The sequence below is a fragment of the Ceratotherium simum genome, chromosome 10 (genome assembly GCF_057802395.1).
Source record: "Ceratotherium simum simum isolate JZ-2026a chromosome 10, ASM5780239v1, whole genome shotgun sequence".
Taxonomy (NCBI): domain Eukaryota; kingdom Metazoa; phylum Chordata; class Mammalia; order Perissodactyla; family Rhinocerotidae; genus Ceratotherium; species Ceratotherium simum.
The window spans coordinates 32,608,229-32,623,437 of NC_141909.1; the positions used below are offsets into that span (position 1 = coordinate 32,608,229).

The window sequence follows — 15,209 nt, forward strand, 5'->3', positions numbered from 1 at the left end:
CAGTGCTCGCCATTCAGCTAAGAGTTAAATGCATCGTGTGTATCTATTTGCTAGCCACTTTTCTAAGAGCTTTACACGAATTGACTCTGTTCTTGGTCACAAGAAATTCATGAGATACAGGCTATTAGTGATCCCTGTATTACTTTTGTTTTACACATAAGTGAAGCACAGAGAGGGAAAGTAGGTGGGTCAAGGTTATACATCTCCTAAGCAGCTGAACCACAGACGGTGGGACTCGCAACACCGTTGTCTGAACCATCACGCCATCCTGCCCCTCATTCTCACCGCTAATTGCCATGAAGGTGATACAAAATAATTAGAAAACTTGAATCCAACTATTAGGAGTTGAAGGACAAACAAATACAGCTCTTTAGGGAAAATGCAAAATTCAAAGTGAGACGAAGTGTTTTATCTGATCACCAATAGCTTTTCACACGGAGATTTGCATCTCTGCAAGTCCAAGTTTCTATCCCAGGTGTATTATAACCAAACAAACAATAGAAGAGTCCCACTGCTGATGCTCCAACTCTCCAACAGATGTAAATGTGTTTTAATGCAATCTTTTTCACCTAAAGTAAAAAAAAATACGTTAAAAGAATGTAAAATGGGAAAACCCCAAAGAGGAAAAGACCTGAGTTCCAGTTCTGGTGTGAAACACCTTCATCAATTCACTTCATTTGCTTGGGTTTCAGTTGTCAGGACTGTAAACATTTTTAATCTCATCTTTTTAAATAATGCACTGCCTCAGTTTAGGGGGAAAAAAAACAGCACATAGCCCCTAATATTAATATTCATGTACAAATCATACACAAGCACTGTAATGTGTACACTAAAATAGAAGGTAAAAAAGATAAATATAAAAAGCAGTATTTTATACTACTTATTGGTATCAACCTCCCTCCCTCAAAAATTTTGTTTTGCTAGATATTTTTGTGAAAACAATATGATTGACTATTCTCTAATTTTACAAAATATCTTGGTTAGTGAAAAAAAGATTGGAAGATTTGGTAGTGGAGAAGTGTATAGCCATCCTTGGTGTGCATGGCCGTCTCACAAACGGGCAGGCGGAAGGAGTTTGTCCTTGGCTGGTTTACTAAGTCACGGCACTCATTCCTCAATGCTATCTATCATTTAGGCAGAAGTTTTGTTAAAAATGCGCTAGCAAATTTCCATCCCTCTATAGTCACTCACTGACTCCTTTTGTGTATATTTAAACAAATTGATTCAAATTCTTCTAAAATATATCATTTGAAAATATTTTTAAACATATTAGTTTCCAATGAGAATTGTTATGCATGACATATTTAGTTTTTTGCAACAAAACCATATAACAATGGAAACTTTTTAAACATTAATTTTCAAAATATTCTCTTTATAGCATGTTTTTTTCAAAAAGGAATTATTATTCATTTTTAAATTATCACCTTTATTGTACGAGAAGATGATTAAGTTTGTGTTTGTATTTTAAATACCTACCAGGAAAACTATAGACAAACACCTATCCGTGAAAAGGTCAACAAATTTGGAAGACTTTTTTTTACAAAGGAAAAAATGCATAACATTCTCAAGTTCAACTACTGCCAAACAAAGTAATGAAAACAATCAAACATTGTTGCCATCAAGCTTAGCAAAAAAAGATTTTCAGGGTCATCCCCTTTCTCATTACAAAGTGTTATTCTACTCTAGTAGCAATCTTGTTTTTAGAGTAGAATGGTGGTTGCCAGGAGTGCAGGGGTGGGGAAAATAGGGAGAAGTTGGTAAAAAGAGTACAAACTTTCTGTTAAGATGAATAAGGTCTGAGGATCTAATGTATAACATGGTGACTATAGTTGATAACACTGTATTGTATGAGTGAAATTTGCTAAGAGTAGAACTTAAATGTTCCTGCCCAAAAAGAGGTAAATATGTCAGGTGATGGATGTATTAATTGACTTAATGGGGGAAATCCTTTCACAATATATATGCGCATCAAATCATCATGTTGTATACTTTAAATATCTTATAATTTTGACAATTATACGTCAATAAAGCTGGAAAAAATCTTGTTTTTTATAAAATTAACCACATTTATGAATTTCTGGCTACAATTTCTTTGAGGCTAAAACATGCAATAAATGTTGCACTAAAAATAGTATAATAACAATAATACATGAGACTCTCTGTAACTATATTCTGCAATCTTTTTATTCTAAAATAGTTTTTCCATCAATGGGTAAATGTACAGTTTTACCATAAATTGTTTTAAATAAAGAACTAATTTACTATTGAGTGTCTGTCTTCTGCAATGTTCTTTTTTGATGGTTATTTCATAGTTCTTGTATTTCATCGCTGAAACAGAATTTAGCAAATACCATAAGCTGAGATATGATGGAGACACCTGTACTATGGAGCAAATCTCCCACACTGAATTATTTGTTCTCATACTTGTTTCCTCTTGACTTCAGTGATGTTTCCTGCGCCTCTTCCAGCAGTATTTGCTGACAAAGGAATACACTTGCATTGGTTTCCACGTTATTTTCAATACATTGTTTCAGCCATTCCTTCTTCAGTTCCAGCAAGGGTATTTGCCTTTCTACTATCTGCAAAAGATGCTTGTAAACCATTATCATTGTATGTAGTATGTAAAGGATGGATTAAATCTTACTTGACTTTAAACACCACTGAAAAAATTGTAGAGGTTCTTCATGCTCAGTTTTTTAAAATCTTGTTTGCGAGGCAATGCCGCAAGTAAACTGTAATACATCACAACATGCCAAATGAGGGCACCATTGTCAACCACAATTCCACAGCGTGGAATTCCCATTCAGCCCTCAGGATACCTCGTGTTCTCTATGCCACATGTGACTAACATAGCCATAAACAGACATGTGTGTGTCAACCCTTCTATGAAATAGTAGAAAAGCTTAAAATTTTTTTCCAAAGATATAAATAAATGTTGTAATATGTTCTTCCTACAACACAATGGATCATCTCGCACCTCATCTTGGAGGCCATTCCTCTAAGAAATGAGTTATGCGTTGGCAAAACAGGAAATGTAGAGGTCATTAGAACAACCACTATCCCACTGAAAACTAAGTCTACTGAGACTACAAATGCCACTTTATTACATCTTTTAGTGATCAGCACACATTTATAAATATGATTTGAGAAAAATACTTTAATATTTTTAGTCAGAATCATCCTAAGGTACTCCCTTTAAATAAATAGATGCATGAGGGGAGGAGAGTAATTCCTGTTTTTAGTTGGTAAATATCGCAGTGACTGTGGTATGCTGAATAATGTCCCATCCTAATCCCTGGAACCTGTGAACATGTTACCTTATACGGAAAAGGGACTTTGCAGATGTGATTAAGGATCTAGGCGTAGAGATGACATTTTGCTGACAGAGCAGGCCTGTTGACCCAAAGGAGTCACATGTTTGAGATGAAGGGACGGATGCTGAAGCTGAATATGTACCAGATAGGCGGTGCTGCATAGACCTTCCAGCCATTGATCAGATGGAAAAGCGGACACCACAGTGGATGCCATCATGAAGGGCTAACCAAGTAGGAAGACCAGACAGGACAATAGGTGCTGCGGTGAACGTTGGCAGAGAAACCGGTGAGAACAAAGTGCTTCCACAGGCCACCACAGACCGTGACTCTGTCACTATGGAAACAAAGCCAAAGGTCAGATGAGAACCATGGGGAAGAAGAGGGGATAGGGAAAATCCTGATTTGACTGGACTTAACTCTGAAAAAGCTGGAGAAGAAAAAGATAAAACTTGATTTGAGTTTTCTGCCTTCAGATGGAATGAGGCTCTAAGTAGATATTAATTTCATTTATAAAATTGTATATAATTTCCATTACAAAAATGTTAATTTTCATAGCTGAACTTTATAGGATAAAATACCACACTTGCTATTGGGGAAATAAATGGAAACCTCACTAAATTGGAGTCAGGAGGCCAAATGGGGGAGCTCTCATGCCCTGCATGGATACAGAGCCCAACAGGAAGAAGACAGACTTCAACTTTTTGATCAGCAAGAAGCTCAGCCAATGAGAGACTGTCACCATTCAGCCAGTGGGAAGCCACTACACATCAAATCCTCCATTCCTCCAATGGACTCCTTGTTTACAACAGCCCTACCAACGTCCTCTTCCTCTCTATAAAAGTTTCTCCTCCCTTGCTGCTGGGGGACTTGCACATGGCTCACCATGGTTGCAGACCCCAGATTACAATTCTTTGCTGATCACAAATAAACCCATTTTTGCTAGAGAAATAACTGGCTAAGGTCAACACTATCGTGTCACTAATAAACCTGGCACACAGTGAGTATGCAATAAACACTTGTTAAGATGAACTCAAGTAGCAGAAGAGGGTCTTTCCTGTCTTCTCTGTCCTACCCACTTTCATCTGGCCTCCTCTTTGGCTATGAGCTATGTTCCTGAGACTAGAACTTAAATTTATACAGAATGAAGGCATCATGGACATCCTTAACCTCATTATATATTTGAACTTGCAAATGACACAAACTCAGCATTTTACGACTAAGGGATCCTACTGAGCTAGCCTGATTTGGAGGTAGAAATGGATTTAAGAGCACAGGTGACGTGCAAACTTGACCCAGGAGTTCTTCTGACCATCTTTGATGGATGTTCTTCTGCTACTGTAGAATAGGTTGAAAGGGCAAATGAGCTTCTGACAAATGTAAGAGGAACACTCTATTCAGCCGGAAATGGCAACAGATCAATGCCTGACATGCAGGTCTGTGACACTGAATTAATTATAGATCTAATAAAGCACGTTAGCTACAAAAAAAGGAAAAAAAAAAATAACAGCAGGCAGCACGCAAAAAAATGCAGGTTAAAAGCCTGAATGTAACCTGGAATATACTGCTGCATCATTTTCCTGATTCTAATAGGCCTCTCCTATGGAATTTTAAATAAATCCTATTCTTTCTCCAATCTAATTTTAACAGCAAGGAGTTTTGATAATCTTCCACAGGATTGTGTTATAATATTGGTGTTGAAAAATACTATCCATGAAGAGCTTTGAGGATCTTTATAGCGTAAGCATTGAACAGCTTCACACAGAGTTGTCAAATAGAATCCTCAAGAGAGTTACTGGGTCAACTAAATGTGTTAAACAATATCATAGGATTACAGTACATAAAATCCATAATCTTAAATTTAATCATAAAAAGATGAGTACTTAACCCATGATTTCCTTTCATGAATTTTTATATAAGAAACCTGAAAAAGTATGAGTATTTTTCACACTTTATATTTACAAAGTATTCACAAGTATTCACAAATTATCCAGCTTCCCAATTTTTTACCTCATCAACACCAAGAGCTGATCTTTTATATTTGCTTGAACAGATCAAATGCTCTATCAACTACTCTGTCATATGACCCTTGTTGGCTATGATCAAAGGAAATATTTTTGTCCCCTCCACTGTTCTATGTTGTTTCTTAAACTTACTGACTTACAAGGTTTTAATTATGAAACCAAGACAGGGTCTTGCACAATGGTAATGCTCAACAAATAATTTAAGAGAACTCATAAAGGCTAACTATAGTAAATGTTTATTCCATCATACTCCCATTAAGTAGCAATAGCGTGATTTGGAAGTTGATTCTCATTTAAGGAGGTCCTAATTGTCAAGAGGATGGGATTGCCCTTGGTTCAAAAATGGGCAAATAACCCAGTCTGGCCAATGAGAAGAGGGGGGTTTTGCAAAAGGCTTCTGGAAACATTCCCCCACACACTTAAGAGCAATGAGGAGTCAGTCTCTCTTCCAGTGTTTATGAACAAAGAAGCATGAAGCCTGTCAGCTATCTTGCAACCATGGTAGTAACTAGCCTTAGGATGGGGCCATCGTTGTGGATGGCCAAACAGCCTGAGATGAACGATATGGGTCTTTGATGACATTATTGAACTGCTGGATGAATCAACCTTCTTGATTTCCTCTCAGATAAGGAAATAAACTTCAAACAGATTGAAGTCACTTTGAGCACACAAATGAACTAATGTTAATGGATGCCACTTCCTTCTCCTATTTAAACCCAAACCCCTATTTCCAGCTCCCTTAGACACTTCTGGTGGTATGTCAACCCTGCAGTACGTCTAAAACAGAACTCATTTCCTCTCTCAACAATATCAGTCTCTAAACTCCCCAGGCTTGAGGGTCCCAGAGTTATTCTTTCACTTCTCTTTAACTCCTGTCACGTTTTTGAGTCACGATCTCTCATCCATCTGCTTATTCCATTTTGCAGTCTCACCACCCTAGGTCAGCTCTTCATCACTTCACAGGTACAAAATCACACACGTCATATCTAGGGATCTTCTCATTCCTCTGCAAAACAGGCTCAACTGTGTACGGTTTTGATGGGAATACAAAGTGAGGGAGGAATCTCTGGGGGTTTGATCCCAAATTAGAAACGGTGCTTTGTTCCTTCTGCATGCCTATCTGCTAAGATTGGATCTGCTCTTTGGATCATGCCATTCAAATGTCAACTCTGCTGTGAAGTTGCTTCTACTCCCTTAGTGTAAATGACTCATGGATTCTCATACGCTGTGTTTCTCATAGCCCTGGTCTCTTCTACCATGTACTAAAATCCTGTGGGTATGTGCCTCTCCTCCATATGAGATTGCTTTCTAGTCATCAAATATACTCCCAGCACCTACATGTTTCACGATAAGAATCTGGAAGTTGTTTTTTCCTATCCTGTACACATGGATTTTAAACACAAATTAGGTTTTTTACAATGCTATTTTTACCGGCATGAACTGGGACTTACATTTGCATGCCTTTTAATCCCTCTTCTAGATTGCAAGGAAGGCTTTTAAAGCGCTAAATAAAACAAGTAAAACCCCAACCCTGACATACCCTTTTAGATATGTCTCTCAACTCTAACATCAGGAAGTAGTTATTATCCCATGCCTACTCCTTGGAATCTAGTTTCATCTTTTTTGCTAGTTCTCATTCATGATATAAATGAAAATTTCAAGTAAAATGCCAAGATTAGATTCTTGATCAGAAAAAATTTAATTTTCATACTGCTTTCCTTCCTGAATTTGGCACTAGAGAGGTTCCAGGTTTTAATGCATAAAGGGAGTAAAATTATTCTCTCCCCTTCTCTACGGTCATGCCTACCCACAAAATAAAAATATCGGCTTTCTCAAAAATATTGAAGAAATCATCCCTTCTCTCTACTCGGCTCACTCGCACCTCCCCATAAGGGGAAGAGTGATCAATACTACCCCCCCCCTTTTTTTTTTTTTGCAGGGAAAGAGTCACCCTGAGCTAACATCTGTTGCAAATCTTCCTCTTTTTTTTTTTCCTCCCCACAGCCCCAGTGCATGGTTGTTCATCCTAGTTGTGAGCCCTAGTTCTTCTGTGTGAGCCGCCACCACAGTATGGCAAATGACAGACAGGTGGTGTGGTTCCGCAACCGGGAAATGAACCCGGACTGCCGAAGCAGTGAGAGTGCTGAACTTGAATCACTAGGCCATCAGGGCTGGCTCAAATATTACCTTTTGAGACAGACTGAATGTTAGAATTTGCCAGTCACATGGCCTGGCCCCTCAATCTTTCTTTGACCTTGTCTTTTGACGCTGCTTGTCCACAGGTCACATGCAGTCTTCTCTCCTCCATGCAGTTAGCCCACAAACATGGGGAACAAAGAGCTCTTCTCTTCGCTACTCAATCCTCAATCATTAAGCTTGATTCAAGTGAGAAGAAGTAGAAAGTTTCCCGGCAGATATGAAGCCGATATTTTTGGTCACTGCCTCTTGTCAAGATTCCCAATTGACCCAGCACTCTGAGGAAAAAGAGGTATGATTAATCCTCCCCCCACATACCCAGGTGATTCTCAAGTGTGAAACTGAAGAAATGAAAGGCCACAAAATACATTTGTACCTATTGCTTCTTTAAGTCAAGAATATAAAGAAGTAGTTTTCAAGAAAACTTATGAAACTTTAAAACAGAACTTTCTTATGCCTTAATATGACATCTAGACAGCAATATCTGACTTGGCCTCTTCCTGCTTCCCACAAAGCATACAGGAAGACACTGAAAATTCTTAACACTGAGATCTAACACTACCAATCCAATGCTAGAATGCAGGGCGGGTGGGTTTCCATCAACCACCATGAAGCTGAACTGTGAATCATAACTTAAGGACCAAGGCTTCTTAGTAGCTTGAAAAGAGGGAGAGTGACCATGGCATGTGTCTTGGCTAAAAGACCCAAAATGTGCATATCAGAACACAGCAGAATGGAATTGCCACCCCGGTGGCTGGCTCTGCCTCTCAAGGCAGCCAGTGTACTCCAACCCCAGTCCCTTTCTCTCCATAATATTCTGAGACTTCCCCCAGAAACTACAGGGCAGGTGGTGAAGGGCAAGAACCACACATGCCAAGTTAACTCACAACATACTGGGAAGTGCAGTTCTAGTTCTTAATACATTATGGGGAAGGGCACAGACAGAAAATGGCCTGGAGATGGCTTTCCATGTTCTCCTTCAGTTCATCTCACTAGAAAAAGACAAAACATCAGGGACATTTAGTTAAATGTTGCTAGACACTGGAAATTGGACTAGGTACCATATACATGAACGACCCCCCAAGTGAACACCTGAGAAGGGTAATCCACCAATACCAGTATGTGCATGACCGCCAATCGTCAACTCAGTTCTCATTTTACGGGATCTCTGGGTAGCATCTGACACAACAGGTCCCTTCATCCTCGAAATATGGTCTTGACTTGACTTCCAGGGCCCTGGAGTCCTGGTTCTTCTCCTGCCTCATTGGATAGTTTTCTGCATCTCTGATCTCTAGCACTGGAGGACTGCAGGAATCGGTCCTTGGACATCTGTGCTCTAGTTACAGTCAGAAGCCAGGTGACATCCTCCTGATTGATTCTAAGCTTAAATTCCATCCATATACTGATGACTCTACATTTATTGCTCCAGCCTGGACTTCTCCCTTAAACTCCAGACTTGCATAGTCAGCTGTCTAAGTGACAGGATCATTTGTTTATCTAAGAGACTGTTCAACTTTACCGTGTTTAAAACTCCAACCTTTAATTTCCCTGTCCCACCACCCCAAATGTGCTCTACCCACAACCTTGTCCATTTCAGAAAATGGCGATTCCATTTTTCAGTCCTCGGAACAACACTTTAGACTTTGACTTTCCTTTCTCTCACACTACATCCAATTCATCATCAAATTCTGTCAGCTACACCTTCAAGACACACACACACACACAGTATAATCTTCCCACTGCTCATTACTCCCCTGCTCCTACCCTGTAGAAGAGAACATCTTTTGCCTGGACAATTTCAATAGACTCTAAACTTGTCTCTCTGGCTTGTACTGCCCTTCTGCAATCTATCACTCACACAGTGATCTGAAGTCCTTTTAAATCATAAGTCAGTTCGTTTCAATCCTCTGCTCAACCCTCCAATCTCCCTATCCCGTCAGGGTAAGGGCCAAAATCCTGTAATGGCCTGCTGACCTGTGTCTGCCCTCCCCACACCTCCTACCACCCTCTCTCACTCATTCCATTCCAACCACATGATTGCTTCTCGAACACACCAAATATTCTCCTCCCTCAAGACTTGGCACTCGCTGTTCCCTATGTCTGGAATGACTTCCGTTCAAATATCTGTAAGGTTTCCTCCCTTATTCCTTCAGGCTTTAGCTCAAATGTCAGAGAGCCTGTCTCAGACAACCCAAATAAAAAAGCACCTCCACACTTCCATTTCCAGCACTCATGAGTCCTCCTGATTTGTGCTTCAATGCCCATATCACCACATGCATGTTACGTTTTCCTGTATTCCTTTATCATTGTCTCCCCCAACTAGAAATCTAAGCCTAATCAGAGCCAAGACTTTGTCTTTATTCACTGCTATCTCTACAGTGCCTGGCACATAAAGTTTGAATAAAAAACGTTGAATGACTGAATCTTCCCTTGTTCCTAGATGAAGTAACAAATACGCATGGGCTTATACAAAGGTCCTATAGAGCCAATGTCTTAGCAGAAAATCTCTGAAAGTTGTTTTAACAATTTCTATTAACAAATTATTAACACTAAGAAAATGCAAGAAATGAGAAAAAAGTCATAAGAACATACTGAGAAGAAAAATCAACAAGATGAAAAGAAAAAAGACAGATGAAAAGGAGTAATGATCGGAAAAGATGTTGGATAAGAAAACTGAACTCATGATGTAAGAATTAAAGCTTTCACTGGAGGCAGGAGCAAGCAGAATAAACAAGACAGAAATTGAAGCAGTGGTTTACTAATTTATTCAGCTACTGCATAGTGAGGGCTGCTACATGTCAAGCAGAGAATAAGGCAACGGAAACTCATTCTGGTGAACATGCAATGAGATGGCCAAGCCCATGTGCTGCTGTGTGAGTCTAAGCTGGTAGCATCTTTCTGGAAACCACTTTGGCACGCAATATGTATTATGACAGCCTTAAAATGCCAATAATCTCATGTCTATAAAAATAATATAAACAAATAGAAATGATTATAGAGTCCATCACAGAATGTATATTAGAAATATGTTTACATTTTTCTAATATACATTACATATAACTACATTATATATTAAAATGTTAAATTTTAGAAACAAGATACACAGTAGAGGAAGCATCAATATTAATAGCACCAAACAATGGAGTGCTATGTAACCATTAATAAAGATAAGTAGAAATGATTTTAAAATCATTGGGATTTTGAAAAATCAATGGGATTGTGAAAAATTCACAATCCAATGTGAACTAAGAACGCAGGGTAAATAACCATATACAGAATGACTTCAAACACAGAGCTCTTGTCTTTGGAGTTTGGAATTGAGAATTATATTCTTTATGCTTTAGGGCATTTGATAAGTTTTCATTAATAAACACATTACTTTAATAATCAGAAATAAAGAATAATAAACAAAAATAAAAATGAACTAAATTTTTAATTTTCTCCCACATTAGAGCTTCTCATATATTTCTAACCTATTCCAATAGTTCTTATATCCTAGAATTATCCACTCCACTTTCATGATTATAAAGAATTCAAGTTTATATTTTTGCTCAAAGCATGCTCAAGTTTTGTATTCTTGCACTCCCCCTCCAGATTTTGAAACCATGAGTATGTATATATTTTTTTGCTCTATAGATTTTCTAAATTCAGTTATATTCTCCTTTTATCATTGAGGAAGCAAAAAAATAAGTAAATATTTTATGCAAATGATCCAACAATTCACCATTCACTTCACCTCTTACCATAAAAACACTGCATTCAAAAACAATTTTCCATCAAAAATATTTTCTTGTCAAAATTTTTTAGTAAAAAAAATATCAAGATTGTGGTGACAGTTTCACAGGTATACACATATATCAAAGCTTATCTATTGTACAGTTTAAATATGTGCAGTTTATTATATATCAATTTTATACCTCAGAAAAGATGCTAAATAAAACATAATATCAAGAAAAGCCACATTCTGAAATATGATTAAAAGATTGAAAGGGAGATACACACACACACCGAAGAAAAAGAACTACTACTCCTTAAATGCATCCGCAAGTTTATTTACAAATGCAGTTGAACAGAAAGGCTCACTAGTTTCTGGAGAAAACTTCCAGCATACAAACTATGATTTTTTATTAGTGAAAAGAAGAGCTTTCTATTGGGAATTGCTTAGCAACAAATCTGGTGAAGAAAACAGAGGTCCCCTCATCAAGCAAATAAAATGTTATATAAGCTAAATTTTCTTTTTAATCATAATATTACATAGATGAAAAGAAGGATACAGAAAGCAAATTTGCGGGTGGGTTTTAGTGAAATTTTCCATATGGTTCTGCATTTAGTATACATTACAATACACAGAGCAAATGCAATTACACATTTATATTAACTATTTCAAATAATGTTTCAGAACCTTTTAAAAAAAACAATGAAATAACCCTCTTCAAAACACCACTAGAAAGTCAAACTAGATCATTACCAGCCTCAAAAATATTTTGAAGTTCTTATTTTTCCCTTGTGCTTTTAAGATGCTAAATTCAAAAAGTAAATACTGCACTTTTCCCCACACGTAATTACCTTCTTATAAATAAACAACAACAAAAATACAGGTTCTATCAAGACTATAATGCTCTGATGTAATCTAAAGAGGCCAAAAAAAAATGGTTATTCTTCCTTTAAAAAGAGAGGAAAAAGACATACAATGTATATTTATAGATCTACATCAGCAGCAACCACCTCTTCTTCTATCTGCAACAGTGCTTTCGTTTGCAGGCTTACATCACATGGCGGTTGGCCGTCCAGCTGATCAGGCAAGGAGAGAAGAAAGAAAAGTGCTTAGATTCAGGGACACTTGAATATCGCCACCTGGGACACATCGCAGTAATCACTCAGAGAGTGGCCCCGTGAGGTAGAAACAGTAACCTTCTCACTCACTTAGGATAAAGCTAGGCAAATCACAGCCTCTGGCTTCTAGAATTCTTTATTTGCAAAAATGAAGTAAAATTTAACTGCTGATCTAGAAATAAGTTACACTCAACTCTCTATTATCTGTATTAGAGGAGAGAAAAGGCATGGGCAATTTTTCCATGATGATTCCAAAAATCAATTCTACTTGGCTTTGGAATTTGATTAAAGAGAGAAAAGCGCACACACATACACACACTCCCCCCGTCACACGCCCAGCCTTGACACTCTCCATCCTGAGTGGCAGCGTCCAGGAAAGGACTGGACTACTGGAGTAAGAAGGCTCAGAACCCGCTGACAGATAAAAGAGAGTTGACTGGGTTTAAACCATTTCCAAAGCACTCTTCACATAAAGGGCCACATAAATACCTCAGAGCTCAAAAGCAAATGGTTTTGCTGATACCACTTGTAACACCCTTTCACAATAAGGAAGAAACACACGTTACCAGCATCAAGGTTCAAAACAGAAACAGCAGTAATGGTTGTCTTTAAGTAGCTATAAACAATATGCAATCTAATTACCCTATCCTATGTTTTATAACACACAAAAACATGCTTAGACACAAATTAGCATGTGAAGTTTTTGAAAAACTCAATTTTTCCAAAAATGACACTGAAACACCATATAAACAAAATTAGTGCTTTTCTTTTTAAAATATTGTATATTGATACATGACTATATAGTAACAAAGCATAAACTGACTACTCTTCACTATTTTAAACCAGTTTTTAAAGTTGGTCATATTCTAAATCAAAGCCCATTGTTAAATAATAGAAATCAGCTTATGATGAGGAACCAATCCTTAGCCAAGAAATAGATGACAGTCTACACAGAAGATTCATTTAACTGTCTGTTTTGGTTTGTTTGTATCCTCGAGTCATCAGAAGTTTCTCCAGACTCTGAGCAGACTGCACAGGACACCATCCTGACTCTCAGGCTCACGTCCCTCTCAGCTCCTCAGCCCCACAACCCACCCTGTGTGGCTGGGATCTTGAGCACTGACCCACTCCCCGAACCCTCTTTGAAGGGGACACACTACGATTCCTGACTTGAGTTCTAAGGCAGGGAGCTTGAGGGGGAGATGGCTGCAGGTTCAGGGAAATGCATGGGAACTCGGGGTTTCCTTAAAAGACAGGAGATTTTCTCTCTGATTTGCTCTCTTACATTTGAATCTGAGATAGCAGTCATTGCAGTAGAGCTGGCTGTTTCGGATTCTGACTTCGGCTCCTGAGGAAGAGCCTCCGAGTTCACACCCACAGGCCACACACTGGAGGACAGAAAAAAAAAATCCATACTTGGTCAGCTCAAGAAAGTTTGGGGCACTCCCAGGAAAAAAAAAAATTGAGCAAATGCAGCTTCTAAGCTCTTAGATATGTTTCAGCAAAGAAAAAAAATGCCAAAAGATAATTAGTAAATTAAAATCAAGCCCACCAGATGAGACATTAAAGAATCCATAAAGCCAATTTTAAGAACTAAGATGATCATTCTAAACATACCAAAAGAGTGGAAATGATTCGCTGATTGGCTTGAAGAAATTTAGTCTTCATTCCTGCCAGGGGAATGAGAGAGGCTACAGCACTACATGAAAGAAGTGATGAAATGAATGAAGACTGGGTTTCTGGCACTCCACCTTGGGGGGAGCCACGCCCAGAGTCCCCACTGCACTAGCTTGGCAAGTGTTCGCACATGGTGCTTTTGCTTCAAGGCTGGGTATTTTGGTTCCACGTGCCCAAACGCTAATGATTTTGACTCATTCTGCTATGCCTAGGAACAACCCAAGCCAGTGATGTGTAAGCTTAAACAGGCTGTGGTCTGTGGGACTCCAGGATCAACAACCAGAATCTCTCTCCGGCCCAACACAAGTTCAAGAATCAGATAAATGTGTCTCTAAAGACAGACACTGCAAAATAAAGCAGTTGCAGCCTTAGTTCTTTCTTATGTGCAAGAACCATCAGGTGTAAGCAGGCTATGCAACTGTAAAAATATTTACCATGCTTTTTCTTCCATACTCACTCTATTCAAAGCTAGGCTTTTGGACACCGTTATAATTGCATGTCCCCATGCTGTTAACAACATTGGTAAATTACATTTCAAATATGCCTACGACAGCATGTTAGAGAAAGCATTTCTGCACTGTAAATTTTACTTATAAAATCTTAAGAGAATGGAGACAGGAAGTGGATAGTGTTTCTAGATTTAACTTTTGAAACTAGGTTCAAGATTTGAGAACTTAGTAGTAGTAGGCAATTTGCAATTCAAAGTGCAGCACAGACGAACAAATGTAGCATCTAGCTCGTTAGTGGCACGTCCACACCCAGCGCTCAAAAAGCCATGCGCTCTCCAAGCAAAGCTTTGCGGGCCTGCAGGCTGTTTGTCTCAGTCTCACCTTAAAACAATGTAAATGATAACAAAGACCCAGGGACTCGATGATCATGGCGGCTCCTTTGCCCAGAATGTTATTACAGTAGGAGCACACACGCTTCCCACTGACTGACCTAGACGCGGAACAAGAATGGAATGGAGGCTTTCATCTGCACAGTTCAAGGTTATTATTTACAAATCACACTCTGGTATTAACATTAATACCAATTTAGGAGAGTCTCTATATCTCTGTGAGAGGAAAACATTGACCAGCCAACCAAAGTACGCTTTGATTATATTGTACCTTGAAGGATCTCCATCACAGTTCTGAAACCCTTGATACCTAGTCACATGAACAATTTC

At 38.4% G+C, this 15,209-nt stretch overlaps 1 protein-coding gene across 1 annotated transcript in view; it reads right to left on the bottom strand.

Annotated features, from left to right (window-relative positions):
- Nucleotides 1-11,562: 11,562 nt before the first annotated feature.
- Nucleotides 11,563-15,209, bottom strand: part of LMO7 (LIM domain 7) — a 196,769-nt gene continuing 193,122 nt past the window's right edge. Inside the window, 3 exon segments of the mRNA XM_087435974.1 lie at nt 11,563-12,322; nt 13,650-13,752; nt 14,872-14,980. Of these exon segments, the coding sequence (XP_087292100.1) occupies nt 12,300-12,322; nt 13,650-13,752; nt 14,872-14,980 (235 nt within the window). The 3' untranslated portion in view covers nt 11,563-12,299.